Below are 15,656 nucleotides of genomic sequence, written 5' to 3' on the forward strand. Positions count from 1 at the left end.
ATTCAACCTGGAGCGATAAAAATCTAACATTTGCAACTTAGGTAAACAGAGTTAGCTTTAATTCTGATGATAATTCATGACAAGTAAAAGGAATATAACATGCTATCTGCAATTAAAGATGAAAATATAGAATTTTCTTTGTTTCAAGGAAATGTAATATTTTAAAAATAATAATTAATCTAAAAAATATGTATATTTTTCTATATTTATATATAAATGATCACAATGAAAAATAGTGTCACTTATTATTTAAATTATTCAAAGTCGTAAAATTTATTCGTTAAGAGAAAGACCAAAACAATTCCATATTTTCTTCAACCGAACAGCTGGTTCTTATAGAAACTTTAGGGTAAACTTTTATGATGTGGCAGCATTTGTAAACTGTAATTGCAATATTTTATGTAAGAAATGTTTCGAATATTTTGAGTTATTTCAATATTTTGTTTTATAATCATTAATATTTTTATTTTCTTATTAATTTGGTTTAGTAGCTAGTTTTAAAAGTTTAGATAAAAAAAAATACACAATTTGGCTGGAATAATGAAACGATATCACATTTTCAATTTAGATTAACGGAGTGGACCATAATTCTGAAAGTAATTCACGACAGGTAAAAGGAATTAAACATGCAACTGCCATTAAAGATGAAAATATAAACTTTTTTAGTTTCAAAAGAATATAATATTTTAATAATAATAATTAATATTAACAAATATATTTATTTATTTCTATCTTTATATATAAGTCAGTAGACTATAAAAAACAATGCCTCTAATAATTTAAATTATTTAAAGACTCAAAATTCATTCAACAATACTAAAAGACAAACAAAAATCCATACTTTCCTCAAACCCAACAGGTGGTTCTGATTGATACAGACATTATACATCATATGACATATGTATCGTAAATTAATATCCCTATTCTTGGCTAAAGAAAAAGAGAATGATCCTACAAAGAAACACGTTAATAGTTCTTTTAGATTCAAAAAAATGGAAAAAGGAACTTTTCGAAACCAAGTTCATGCGATAAAACAGTCTTAGATAAATAGAGGTTCACGAAGAATTGCCCTCGGAAGAGTGACGTGTTTACCTGCTATGTTGAGGTGACAGCAGGTCCATATCGAATGTCTAAGTAGTCCTTCCTTCTTGGAGGATAGTAGTTCTGGAGGCTTAGTCGCAGAGTACATAGACTAGTCGAGATAAGAAAGTTTCGTCATTCAGAAGAAAGAAAGAAAGTTAAAGGGTGAACCAGAAGAGATATAAACATTTTTCGCTCGAATTATGCTGAACCATTTATCTTCAAGAGAAGAATGTCAATGGATCGTCTATACAGTTCCAGTTTCAGGGTGAAGTAAGAAATAGTTGAAGATATAGAGTTCTAAGAAAGACTCAAGTTATTTCTGATTCTTTTTTTTTTTTTTTGATAGCTGGATGGGGCAATATATTCTGAAATATATATATATATAAAAAAACGTTTATTTAAATGAAGTGATAAAATAAATGATTAAAATTTCTATCCACCATATTTGTTTTTATAATTACTTAATTGTTCTTTTTTTCTTTATTATATAATAAGGGGTAAATTTTTTCCGTAAGTATAATAGTTAAGGCATAATTATATTTGCTTCAATGTTTATGCATGTTTCTATTAATTTAAATATAATAGAATTGACATGAGTAGTGTACCATGGAATTTCTGAAATTATTAATGGATTCAAACATTGATATGTAACATATAGGAACGATTTTATTTGAGTTTAAAAGTTTTAAAATATTGTCACGTAGATTCTTTAGTGCGGAACCCAATGACACACACAAGAAGTAGAGTTAAACCAATTTATTAACTCAACTCTGAATTGAGAACACAGTGACTGACAGATCTTCTGCTTTTATACTAGCAGGAAAAGTTCCAGAATACTTTTCTGGATACAGTAAGAAAAGACCAGAACACTTTCTGGTAAACTAAAGAAATGTCCAGAATCTTCTGGAACATGAAATAAAGGAAAACATAAAATCAAGGAATTAAATATTTACACAGACTGTGAATCGCATTGTCTCTAGCGAGATTTGAACTTACGATCTCTTGATTAAGAGACCAGTGCTATGACCATTCAGCCATGGAGAGTCGACCGCCTCTTTTCAATGCGGCAATATGATAATTTGATACAAGTATGATTCAGGAGAAAATAAATGATATTGTTACTTTTTAGATTTCCATAAGACATGAATTTAGGGTAGATATGGGTAAAGGGAAAATGATATTCATATTTTAAGTACATGTATTTTTCTCAAAATAAACACTGAATTAGAAAAAAAATAGGAATATTTAATATCTTAACTTAGAAATATTTAATATATTTACAAAACAAATCAGAAAGGGTAAATTTGATTGCACATCTTAAATTTTAAAACTTTAATTTGTATCAAAGAACAGAATACATTTTATTTGATTTTTATATATGTTTATATAATTCTACTTCTTTATATTTTAATGATATTAAATTCTATCTTAGTTTAGAAGATTGATTTTTATTTATTCAAATGTGAAAGAAATCTACTTAAATTCAATTGATAATAAGATTCTGCTTACTTCTTAAGCTTAAATTCAGAAATGAAATTGTTTAAGCATATCTCTTATCTATATCTCTTATATCTAAAAATAATAAAGAAGAACTTGTGCATACACCGAGACCTATAAGGAATACTGCTTCATAAAGACTATTTATGTCCAAGGAAACACAGTAAACTAGAAAAAAAAACATAATAAAGCCTCCTTAACTGTATCAAATATTGTTTTTAAAAAAACTAAAATAATGTGGTTTTTTTATCATATGTTATCATTTTAGACATTTTAAAAATTATACCATTTCATCTTCAAGATTGAAAAATTATGCAATGTTTAAATCTCATATTTGTATCCATACGCTGTATGCTTATATGAATTAGAGAAATACGTTGCCTTAATTGTACTTAAAATAATTGTTAACTCATTTTGGGAAACCAATTCTTTTGATCAGATAGGCGGCTAAATTTTATGACAGTTTTTTTTTTTCACTTTAAAAAGCTATTCTATAGCAGTTAAATAAAGTTTTTAAAAATAAATAAATTACGAAAATTTCCACTATTTTAAAAAGGAAACTAGGAATCTCATTATTAAAATCTTTAATGTGCTCCAAATATGAGGACCTTCTTCTATAAAGAAAGACTGACGTTAAATAAGTCTAACGAAGTGTTCGATTAAAAAAATGTGTAAAAAAAAAAGTTAGAACTGTTAACATTGACTGCAGTTCAGAATTTATTGTTTTCAAGTAACTTATGTTTGATTTTGTGCGACTTTTAAAATAAATTTATTTTTTAAACAAAATACAATTTATATTTTATTTTTATTTATTTATTTATTATTATTATTCTTTAGATAATTTTCACCAATCATATTTCTATCCCCGTTTTCTTCAAAGCCAAAGAATGTATATAATTTCAATCAATTATAGTATTATAATTTTGGCTAATCGAATTTCTCTTGTTATAGTATGGAATATATAAATTTCCTGTATTTTAAATGTGCTTTTCCTTTTTTGTACACGTTGATTTGTCCATTTCTTATGAAGAAAGTTATCTTTCAAGCTTTGATGAGAATTATTTTTACTGTTTTCAAATGAAATCACTTATTATTTAAAAGAAGAAATATTTATAAATAATGTGGATATCATTTAAAAATCATGTCATCATAAATACTTATTATCATCAATCGATATTTTTTATTATTTATTTTATGCTAATTGCATTTAACATGGACTCATATTTATTTTAATGACTGCATTAAATAAAATAAATTTAACCACTTACATGTTCTTTTCTAATTTTACAGTAATCATCTGCTATACTTAATTTTTTAACGGATATCTAATTTCGAAACGGTATTTCAACTACTTATACACAATATCCTAAAATAAACCTATATAATATGACCTAATATTTATATAAGTCGATTCTTCTGAACAACAGTTCCGGAAAGCACTCTTATTTTCATGGAACAAAGTCATCATCCCATGTCAAGGGCTTTCAGTCCTCATTTCTAAGGAATACCCAGCCACTTCATAATCCCATACTCTTCTATTCATATAGGAGGCAACTCAGCCAGTCGGAATTTTAAGTCCATCATCAGCAATTACCACATCCAGACGCTGGAGAATGGCTCTCTTAGCATCAAGGACCTAACAGAAGAGGACAGAGGTCACTATCTATGCGAGGCGGCCAACGGCGTTGGTGCTGACCTAAGCACTGTTGTCAAGTTGTCCGTTCATGGTAAGTGAACATTTACACCCGCTTCCGATTCTCATTAGGCAGCAACTGCTAACTGTTGCTTCGCAGCCAGAAGTGATAATTATGTTGCGGTAGGTGGATTTGCTTGCAAGGTCGACTGAAACGTTACCCCTCGTTGATCAATGCGCTCTGAGTCGGAATGGCGTCATTTTAGATTTCATTAAATCATTTAGCAACGTTGGAGTGTTTATGGATGAGGATTTCGGAGGATTTTTATTTGATTTCAAAATGTACTGTTGCAAACAATGATTAGAGAAAGTGAAATTAATTCTACATAAAATCATATTGTATTAAAAGCCCTTAATACATTTTAAAATTAAATATAGAACATTTAAGGCATGTGTTATCCTCTGTATATTAAAATTCTTCTTAAGATGTTTGATTTTTATTTGATTTCGGAACGTACTGTTTCAAACGATGATTAGGGGAAGTGAAATTAAATCTACTTAAATACATAATATATTGGAAGCCATTGATACATTTTAAAATTTAATACATAATATTTAAGTGATGTAGGATCCTATATGCATTCAAATCCTTCTTATGATTTTTATTTAATTTCAAAACATACTGTTGCAAACGATGAATAGGGAAAGTGAAATTAATTCTTCGTGAAAACATAATGCATTGAGAGTCATTGATACATTTTTAAATTAAATATAGAACATTTAAGAGATGCAGGATCCTCTATGCATTACATTTCTTCGTATGATGTATGATTTTTTATTTAATTCTAAAACGTACTGTTGCAAACGATGACTAGAGAAAGTAAAATTAATTCTACGTAGAAACATAATACATTGAAAGCCACCGATACTTTTAAAATTAAAAATAGAATTATACCATACTTGATTAGAAAATCACTAATTAAATTTAAATGAATAAATTTAATTAAATTTTAAATTAAAATCAAATTTAAAATTACTTATAGAATTAAACTATACATTTAAAATTAACTGTAGGATGTTTAAGAAATGGATTAAAATTCTTCTTATGATGTATAATTTTTATTTAATTTCACAACGTACTGTTGCAAACGATGATTAACCATTTGTAACCATCACCATTTATAACCATTAAATCGAAAAATAATTCATAACAATATTCATTCCGCAAAAAATATTAGTTTCCACGACAGATCGATGCAGTGAAACATTTGCAGTAATGTTCATATTTATTCAAATAATTGAAAAATTTTATTTTTGCAATAGCGTTCGTATTTACCCAACCAATATAAGAATGTTTTCCTCACAATAATCTCCATATTTATCCTATAATTCAAGCATTCACATTCCTAAGCAATATCAGCATTAAATAATATTTGTAGTTCTTTTGCCAGAATTTCAGTTATTTATAATAAAGGGAAATTTATAACTTAAATTGTTAATAAAGACATTTTTTTAAAAATGTTTAAGGCTTAGAAAGCATTAATAAAATTTATCAATAGAATTCATATTTTGAACAAATTTAAAAGAACTTTTTCGTAACAGAAATGATTTAGAAAGAAAAAGATTTAATTTTGCTGTTTTGTAATTGCTTTCTTCTTTCACGCGTGTTTTTAAATAAATATTTTTTGGATATTAAATAGCCTTTTTAAATAATTTCAACAAATCAACATAACTACTTTTTTTTAATAATACCAATTTTGTAGAACAATAATAGTAAAAATTATTTTTACCTTTCTTACTCAACAAGTATTTGTCAATTTCAAGATTACTTTGAAGTATTGTCAATATAAACTCCATTTTTTTTCCTGGTCATGCTTTAATAATTTTATTCAAATATTTCAACAATTTTATCGATGACAAACCCAGTATTCTAGAATTAATTATGACAATTTCACACACAGAAATATTATAATATGAATCGCATGGATACCAAATAACTGCATTTAAAAAGTGCTAAAATACAAATAATTTTGCTTAGTTCACATTGCAAACGTTTTATTAATCTTCTTTTTAATAAAACGTTTATTTTTGTTTGCAATTACAAAAAATAATAGCGTTTGTTAGTAATTACAAATTTTTGTTCACTAAAGTTTGTTTTATTTTAATTTAAAATCTTATATACCCTGGGATTGAGGTAATTCTAGTTATTAATAACTTTTTCTGATAGGAAGAAAGTTAAGAAAAAAACTCGTCACCAGTATTGTGTCAAAGTATACAAAGACATGTTTTTTAACATAAGTATTACTTGTGTTGCAGTTATAATATATAATATGAATTTTAATTTCTATAACATGATTTATAGCAATTAATACTGCTAGCAAGCATGATAAAAATACAGTTGAAAACATTCTAAGAAGCGACTTATGAGTGCTGCTGCCTCTAGATTGGTACATTGATTACTTTTTATGTAATAGTTGATCTCTAAGAAACAAATTTTCAAAACTTTAATTAAATTTTTATTTGAATGTAACCAAAATTGTAAAGATTTTCCTGAATAACTACAGATGATATCATTGCTCAAAAATTCACTTCTATATAAATTTAAAATAAAAAAGGGAATATTCAGAGGTATCCGTTTTATTTCTTAACAACTCTTTGACTAATATTATTGAATATTTAAGTAGCTTCGAGGATTTTTTCAATTTGATTTAGTTGCAGCTTTATATGCATGCATTTTGTCCATATTAAATATATTTTTTTGTAAATACGGCATGACTATTATAAAAATTAAGAGTAACTTCTAAATATCAAACAAAAAATAACGATTCAAATTTTTAAAAAAGTCATGTTATAATGTTTAGGATATTCGAATCTCTTATAAATATTTCTTACATTGCCAGTTTTTTTTGTTATATTTCACACGCAATTCTAAAATATTAATTAATAATAGAAGACACTTGGAACAGACTAAAAAAATATTTTTAAATTTAAGTTGCAAGATTCAAACTCTATTTAAAGCAATCCCAAAGAAATAAGTCACATTTTTTATACTGATTATATCTCATTTCAAAAAGCTGTAATTAGCTTTCGCACCATTACTGATGAATCAAGATATATTCCATTTATTATAATACTTTAGGATAAGAAAGATAAAGAGAAAAATAAAATACTTATTTTTAATAAAAAAAGGATGAATGCATATTCATCAATAGTCTAGCTCTGTAGACCGTTGTAATCGAGATAAAAGAATATGAATCCCATCCCGCAGGATTCATATTCTTTAAAAATTATTCTCAGATGTTTCTTTGCAAGTGAAACCAGAAATGACACGAATACCAATCGTTAGTGCTGAAACAGGAAATGTTTGGTTGAAAATGAAGGATCGGTCAATTTTTAACTTCAAAAACTGATAATATAAATTGGTGCTGTGATCAAAATGAACGAATATTTTTATGTAGATTTTAATATGTCCTGTAAAGAGGATTTTGATAATATAAATAAATAAAACCGTTATAATGAGCAACTAAGCACAGTAGCAAGACCTAGCATTCTCCCTACTATCTAGTGACGGAACGAATAAATATAGACTGCCGGTTAACCTCTCATATATTAAAATATGGAGCAATACAGTTTATCCCAAAATACAATCTTCTTTATTTACTATTACTGAATAAACTTTTATTCGAAGCTAATTAATTATTTACAAAAGTAAACTTTGTAGTGTTTTTTCAAGTACTTTCAATTTAATTTTTTACTTGTGTCATCGTATATAAAGACTTTTTTTTTCCTTATATCAAATTACAAAATTTTTATATTTAAATTTGTAAGGAAACTAATAAATTTATTTATGATTAACTGACTTTAGAACAAAAAAAATGAGAATGTTTAAGTATCTTAAGTGCCATTTTATTTTTTTTTTATTAATTGAAATAACATCAAATTTTCGAATTAAAGATGCATCGTGTAATTAGGAGTTTAACTAAATCTTTAAGTCAAGAGGTTAAGTGTAAAAAAAAAATCAATTAACTAAAGAAAATCTTCACACGTTTATACCATTAATATATCTCATTACTCTTCATTCATTGTGGTTCAATGAAAATATTATTTTTGCAACAACAAGTTTCAAGAACTGGAAAAAAAAAACTTTGATTCTCGGTTTCTTTTCCTGTCTAATTTGCATCCGTATTGTCAAAAAATACTTTCAGACCAGTATTAAGAAATAGTTTTTGAGTATTTATCCGCTTGGGTAAATAAATTTATATTTTTAAGTTCAATACTATTTTTTTTACTTAACCTTGTTTTTTCTTACCATTTCCTTTTTTGCACAGGGCATTGGGATAGTTAGAACAACAACAGTAGCCTAAATTCTTTTTTTCCTTTTTCCGTTAACGCAATTTCCACTTCTAGCTCCACACGTCCCTTATTCAATTGCCATTTGCCAAGCCGAAGCAAAACCTTTCTAAAGAGGAGATGGAAGAAAAAAAGAAGAAAGAGTCTTGCCAAAATAGAGGAAATTAAACGAGGGGAAGAAAAAAAAAACAAAGAGAAAGAAAGAAAAACACTATGGAGGAGAGACACAAAAACCTCAGCAAATCAGAAGGAAACACTAACTTTAAGAAACGATCGAAACTAATTAATCCTTCCCTGATTTCTTTCAATGAGTGTATTCAAGAAAAAGATAGATGAAATAGAAATAGCAGGGTTTAGGGAATGAAAAAATAGCAGAAAGAAAGAAAAATACTCTTTTACCCTTAATGTTAACGACCTAATCATTTGGATTACAATTCCATCAAATAGTCATTAGGACTAAAGTGCTAGCCTTCAAACGTCACGAGCATCAGATACGATATAACACGGGCAAGGAGAAATGTAATTAAAAAGGGGTAAGGGAAGAGAAGAAGTAAAAAATAATACTTAATGACACAAATTATGTTATCTTTGTGCTATTCTAAGGTAGGTGCGTCCTACATTTCGTAATTACCATTTTCGGAAACATCGGAATGCGTGGTTTTTATTTCATTATCGTCTTGAATAATGATCCGGTGCGGTGACGTTGCGAGGTTTATATTTGATGAAGTGCTGAAGAAATTTAATTTAAAACTTTTAAGGAAAAACGATTTGGTGAATAAATGAGATTTAATAATGGTTTTAACTCACATTGAGATGTTTAGCATATGAATCAGTGTATGGTTTGGGTTCTATGATCATTTACTGTGCATAATTGCATTAAGTGCTTTTACATTATTTTTTTTAACTGTCCATCATGTGATAAAATCATAAAATTGTTTTTTAGATTTTATTAAAAATATTTTTTTTTATTTCATTCTAATTTACAATCTTATCTACTTAAAAAATTTGTAACAATTGCAATTTTTTTATATACCTACTTCTTCAACTGGCGCTACGGCTCCGGGTGAGCCTTTTTCAATCTTCTTAAATTTTTGCATATCTACTGAAATCATATACTTGGTTAGATATTCATTCGTATATTTTATGTTTTAAAATTTAAATAAAATTTGAGAATTGAGTGCTTTCGCTTTATTTTTTTTTAATAGTAACCATGTGTTATCGACAAAAAATAATCATAAAATTGTTTTTGGAATATATTCATTCACTTTAATTTGCCTGAAATAAAATTGATTCATTAGAAATAATTTTATCTGCTTAAAAAATTTGTAACAATTGCATTTAAAAAACACTTCTTCTCTTGCACCATGGCTCCGGATGAGCTTTCCTCAACCTTCCACATAAAGTTTTGCATATCTACTGAAAAAACATGTATTTGGTTTGATATTTATCTTTAATTTTATCTTTTTAAAGTTTAAATAGAATGAGACAAATGAAAAAAATAATAAAATCTGATATCGAGACTTTTAAGTTATTATGTAAGAACATGTAAGTTAATCCAACAGAAAAACTTCATATTCTCACATGACTCATATTTCGCCAACATTTAGAAAAGTAATAGATTTTGACCATCTCAAAATCAATCGATGTCTAATTTTTTTTTCTCCGAAGTCAGAATTTCAAATTTCGTGAACTGAACAAATTTCGAACAAATTTCGTAAACAGAATTAGTTTAAACTGGTTTTAAACAATCACGTGACTTCAGATTACACATCCGCCGATATTTACAAAATGGTGGGTCTTTTTTCCATCTCAAAATCGTTCCAGCTCAAAAACTATTTTTACCAACTAGGAAAATTGAAAATTTAATTATATATATATGTAGCTTCTTATACCTTCTCTCACTTTTTCGAGTTCATTTCTATTTTCTTCTCTGTGCTTATTCGGGCGATAACTTCTTATAACCCTGCTATTTATTATCCAGAAAGGAGAATCGGGTTCGTGGCGGACATTCGCGCCAAGTTGCAACATTTGGTTGAAGATAAGTGTGAAATCAAATGTGGCAATTTCCTTTATCATTTTCTAATAACACTAAAAGTGAAAAACGGATGAATCAAAAGTGATAAATCGCAAATCATCGTTTGGATTCAGAAATTTCAAACCAAAACAGCATCATGTTCTCACATGATAAAAATGAAAATGTTTTAATTTTATGGCATTATTTTTAATCATTCCTTCAATTTATTGGATCTTTTTACGCGGTTTTCGAAGAAAGCATGTACTTCAAATGAAACCATAGAAGATAAGTATCGCATTAAGTCTTAAAAGAATTAATAGGAAATCAAGTTTCGGGGCCTTCCTTTCTTATCCCAGAATAGATTTTAATAAAATATTTTAATCACCCCGATCAAGATATTTTTATCTGATCTTTATATAAACAATTCTTTTATAACAGATATTATAACTGAAACATTTAGTGTATTTATTATGATTATTGCAAATTAAAATAGCAAATTATTTAGCTATCATTTTGAACGAAATCGTGTATAAAAAATCGAACTCGCGTATAAAGATATAATCAAAAGGAATTATAAAACTTTAAGTAATTCTAAGTATTGAAACTCAAGGCTGTTTTTTTGCGACTCTCGGCCTCCAGCAAAGAAAAATTGAACAATATAATCCCGCAAGCGAATTTGAAAGCAAGAAAAAAAAAGTGCTAAAAATAATATTCTAAAACTTGAATGGTACTTAAAATTTTATTTAAATAATTTTGAGTGTATGACTCTTGTAAATTATACAAAAGAAAAAAATAATAATTCTTTTAAAATAATATTTAAAAAATCTCGTAAAGAAAAACTCTCTAAACTTACTCAGCCCTAGGCAGTTACCTATATGCCTTTTAAATAATCCAGACTTCTGTAAACCTATATATAAAACTAGCTTCGGATATCGATAAATATCAATGTTTAGCAAAAAAATTATTATTAAGATTGGTGTTACTTTGAAGAATTCATGCTTTTCTGAGATAGCGGTTCCAATGAATAAATTATTCTTGTAAACTTTTTAAATAAGCCTATTCGAAAAAAGCCAACATTTTCTTCAAACTTAAAAATATCTTAATTAACTCCTTTGTAGATATTTTAAAGTAACATCAGGTTTTTAGTTATCTCCATCCTGTGTTGCCTGGAACGTTATTTATGTGAACTTTGTAAAGAGAGGAAAATGTTGAATGTTATGTAAACATCATATTTTTATTATACTAATTTTACTCATAGAATATTTTCTAACTTCAATAAAACTATTTACCAATTATTCCAACTTTTTGAACTTATATTATTTTTAGACGAACATTGGAAATTCTATTTACCAATTTCGACACAAAATCAAAAGAATCTGACAACTTTAATACCAGTTATAAGGAATATTAAATTTATTTCATAGACTCAGTCCTATCCAATCTGAATGGGATTGAATCAATTTTTACATTTTTTTTGTTTATAATTTAATATTTCTATATTCACACTAGAAGTAAATATTTTTTAATCAATATTAATTCACTGATTTCAGGTATATGTTCTTAACTTAGGAGTAATATAATTCCAGGAGATTGTTTAGAGGAATTATTGTACTTTTGGTTTTAGAATTTGAAGCATTTCAAACAATTCTATGCTAATTAATCATGTAATTCCTTTATTTTTCAGAAATTTTATGGCACCTTCGTCAGTATTACTGAAAAATAAAGTTGATTTAGCTCGGAAGTAATTTTTGTCGACTAATGAAAATATTTGTATTTAGAGCTGCTTCAAAATTACTCTTGAAATTCGTATATCAATTCCCTAACTAATTTTACAGTATGATCGTCAAAACATTCATCAAAAAAAGCTTTAAATCAAGTACATGTTCAATCATAAAGCCATCTTGATAACTAATCTTACAGTATAATCATCAAAACATTCATCAAAAAAGCTTTAAATAGAGTACATTTTGCCTTTGTAGGGTTGATGCGTATGAATAAAGTTTCGTGATATTCTCTCCACTTTTGGCATATATTCTAAATGATTAATTCATTCTAATGATTAATTCATCCCCATTCAGAAGCCCATGGGTAAAGTTCCTTTCACTTTATAGTATATGAATCACATAATGGGGAATATGTGTGCACGAAATTCGACTTAGCCGAGTTGTAACGAAGCTGGAAAAAACATACATTCATTGAGCTTCATATACAGAGATTAGTCGGTAGATATAGATTTATTCCAAAAGATCCAAAATCATTTATTAGATGGAAAACTAAATTGATACTTTTTATCTCCTTTTATTATAAACAATGTAGAAATAATTCAAAATAGCGCATGCAATACTACTTGAAGAGCATGATTCATTCAGCTAGAAATAAAGTATGGATCATTGACAGATTTATTTTTAAGCTCTGATTCTTCCAGAAAGAACATGACTAAATTTATTAAAAGAACTTGACTGAACTAACTTTCTAATCATGTAACTGATGCATTATATAGGGCTCCTATTGATTTATATTGATCTCCTAATTTCATGCTAAAAGAATCAAAGAAAAACACTTATACAAAATCTGAATTGTGTATTATTTTTTAACTTATCATTTCTCATGAACATAGTAAAAATAATCAGATTAAATAATTCAATCTTTGAAAGTAATTGCTCTCATTCACAGCAAAAAATATAATCTAATTTTTTTTATTGTGGGTGAGAGAAATTATTTTTATTATTTTCAGTTATTATTATTTATTATTATTTATTATTATTATTATTTATTATTATTTATTATTATTATTATTATTATTATCAGTATAATCATATAATACTAAATTTTTAATATAAATTTAAAATCTTTCTGCAGAAAACTTTGTATTATACACACGATACACTGAATAAGAATAATAGAAATTAAGAATACAATAATCGCTGAATAATAATATAATATACACTGAATATAATAAGAACATAAGAATCGGTATTATATACACGGAATAAGAATAATTACATATGTTGCACTAAGAAATATTTTAATACTCGTATAAAATATGGCGAAAATTAAAAAGAATGAAAGACGGGGACACACACTAATAGGCAAATGTTTCGACTTTGAGAATCTGCCATTTTAGAGGAAAAACTACAATAAACATTAATTTATTTTTTCTTGCATGGAATTTATTAAAAAAAAAATTCGTTCTTAAACTATATTTTACAAGTTCTTATAAATAATGTTTCGCTACTCTCAAACATATAAAATCCACTTAACTTTGACTTGTGAATAATGATAAAACTATGCATAGAATGTTTTGAGTATTTTTTTCCTGTAATTAACAGCCAAGAATCTATAAAAGAAGTATTAATTACTTTTAAGATAACTATTTCAATGTAGATGTGTGCAATTAGAATGGGAATAAAATGCCTTTTTCTGAACTATTCACTATAAAGTATTTTCGGAACGAAAAATTAACTGAAGAAACATTATCACTTCAACAACAGTGTCAACAGCACTTGAGTCGATCAATCTCAATCCGTCATTTTGTTTTCTGTTATCTTACAAAAGAGTGACAGTGCCTTATTTTATACGTCATTACTGGTTGTTTCTTTCATTTAGTATGCATAAAGCAAACTTGAGAGCTTATGTTTGATTTCGGGAGCATACGCAAAAAATTTGTAAAAACAGCTATGGATTTTAATATATTTGAAATATTTATAACTAGACTTTTTTCCATAGTTGTTTAGATACTTTTTCGGTGATTTTTATTCAAAACAAGCAATTTCTAAGCAGAAAGTATAGATATATTGATGATAATCAATTATTTTCACTGTGAGTAAACAAAAAATGAATTTTCATATATTTAAAAATTTATTTAAAGATAAAAATTTAGTATAAAAACAATAGATATTAATAAACTGTTGTTATAAAATAACATCGCCACACAAAAAGCCCAGTTTTTCTGTGCTTTGATAATTTTCTAATAAGTAGCACTCGAACACTATGATAATTAATATTATGAATCTTTTGAAACATTTTTATGTAACTGTTAAATATTTGATAAACGTTTCGAGGGATCATCAAATAATAGCGTAGTCTAGATGTACTTTCTTGCTTATATTCTAAATTGTTATAAATTTCAAAATCCCTTTTGAATAATTTTTAGCTAAATAAATTTTTGTATATTTTCCCCTAAGATTTTGAAATTAAAATATATTTTTTTTTCTGATTAAACATATTGCTTTCTCTTTAATGCAAATCTGACAAATTGCATTTATAACTATTTTTCTTGACTTTTGTTCCGATGATCCCGATGGCATGGTTGTCTAGGTAACCGTGTTGTATACGGAAGGTCAGGGTTCGGACCTTAAAATAATATACAAAATACCTTATTAATATATAACATGTAAGGATGAATCCGAAGTAGAAATATTTTAAACTGGATGCGTTCTATTTTTACTTTAAAATTCTCTGGAAATAACATTTCAAATGTTAATATTAATTATTTACCCATCCAGTATAGTTTGCTTATTTCAAGAAACTTTGTTAAGAAGGCTTGAAATAGCATTTGTTTCTTGTATATCCATAAGAATTAATAAGCAAATCTATTTTTAAAACATTTTCTCTGAATCAATTCTGGATTATGATTGAATCAAAAAATGAGAGAACTCAAATACGGTTAAATGAAATTTAATAAAATTTGGCATGCAAGTATTGAAGGCATTTGAGGGTACAAACGACTTCATATAATTCTGTATCGTAGTCACTTTCAATTTAAAAAAAAAAAAAAAAAAAAAAAAAAAAAAAAAAAAAAAAAAAAAAAACCCCACAAAGAAATTTTATTTCAAAAAAAATCATTAACGGCAGCTTTGAATGTCCCTAAAATATTTATAAAATAAGTTCTTAATCACGCTACTTTTCAAAATACGGAAAAATTTCTTAAAAATTGAAATAAGTTCAACATTTAAGTAAAAAGTTTTTCAAATTGATTCTAATGTACACTTTTCTTCTAATTATGATCTTTTAAGGTTATTTCAATTATTTAATAAGATTAATATTTTTATGTATAATTAAAAAAAAATGTATTCGAAA

At 26.6% G+C, this 15,656-nt stretch overlaps 1 protein-coding gene across 1 annotated transcript in view; it reads left to right on the forward strand.

Annotated features, from left to right (window-relative positions):
• LOC129981975 (cell adhesion molecule Dscam2-like) overlaps positions 1-15,656 on the forward strand; it is a 560,888-nt gene that overhangs the window by 371,045 nt on the left and 174,187 nt on the right. The window contains exon 11 of the mRNA XM_056093054.1: positions 4,128-4,307. Coding sequence (XP_055949029.1) covers positions 4,128-4,307 — 180 coding nt within the window. The remainder of the gene's footprint in view (positions 1-4,127; positions 4,308-15,656) is intronic.

The sequence above is a fragment of the Argiope bruennichi genome, chromosome 8, assembly GCF_947563725.1.
Source record: "Argiope bruennichi chromosome 8, qqArgBrue1.1, whole genome shotgun sequence".
Taxonomy (NCBI): Eukaryota; Metazoa; Arthropoda; class Arachnida; order Araneae; family Araneidae; genus Argiope; species Argiope bruennichi.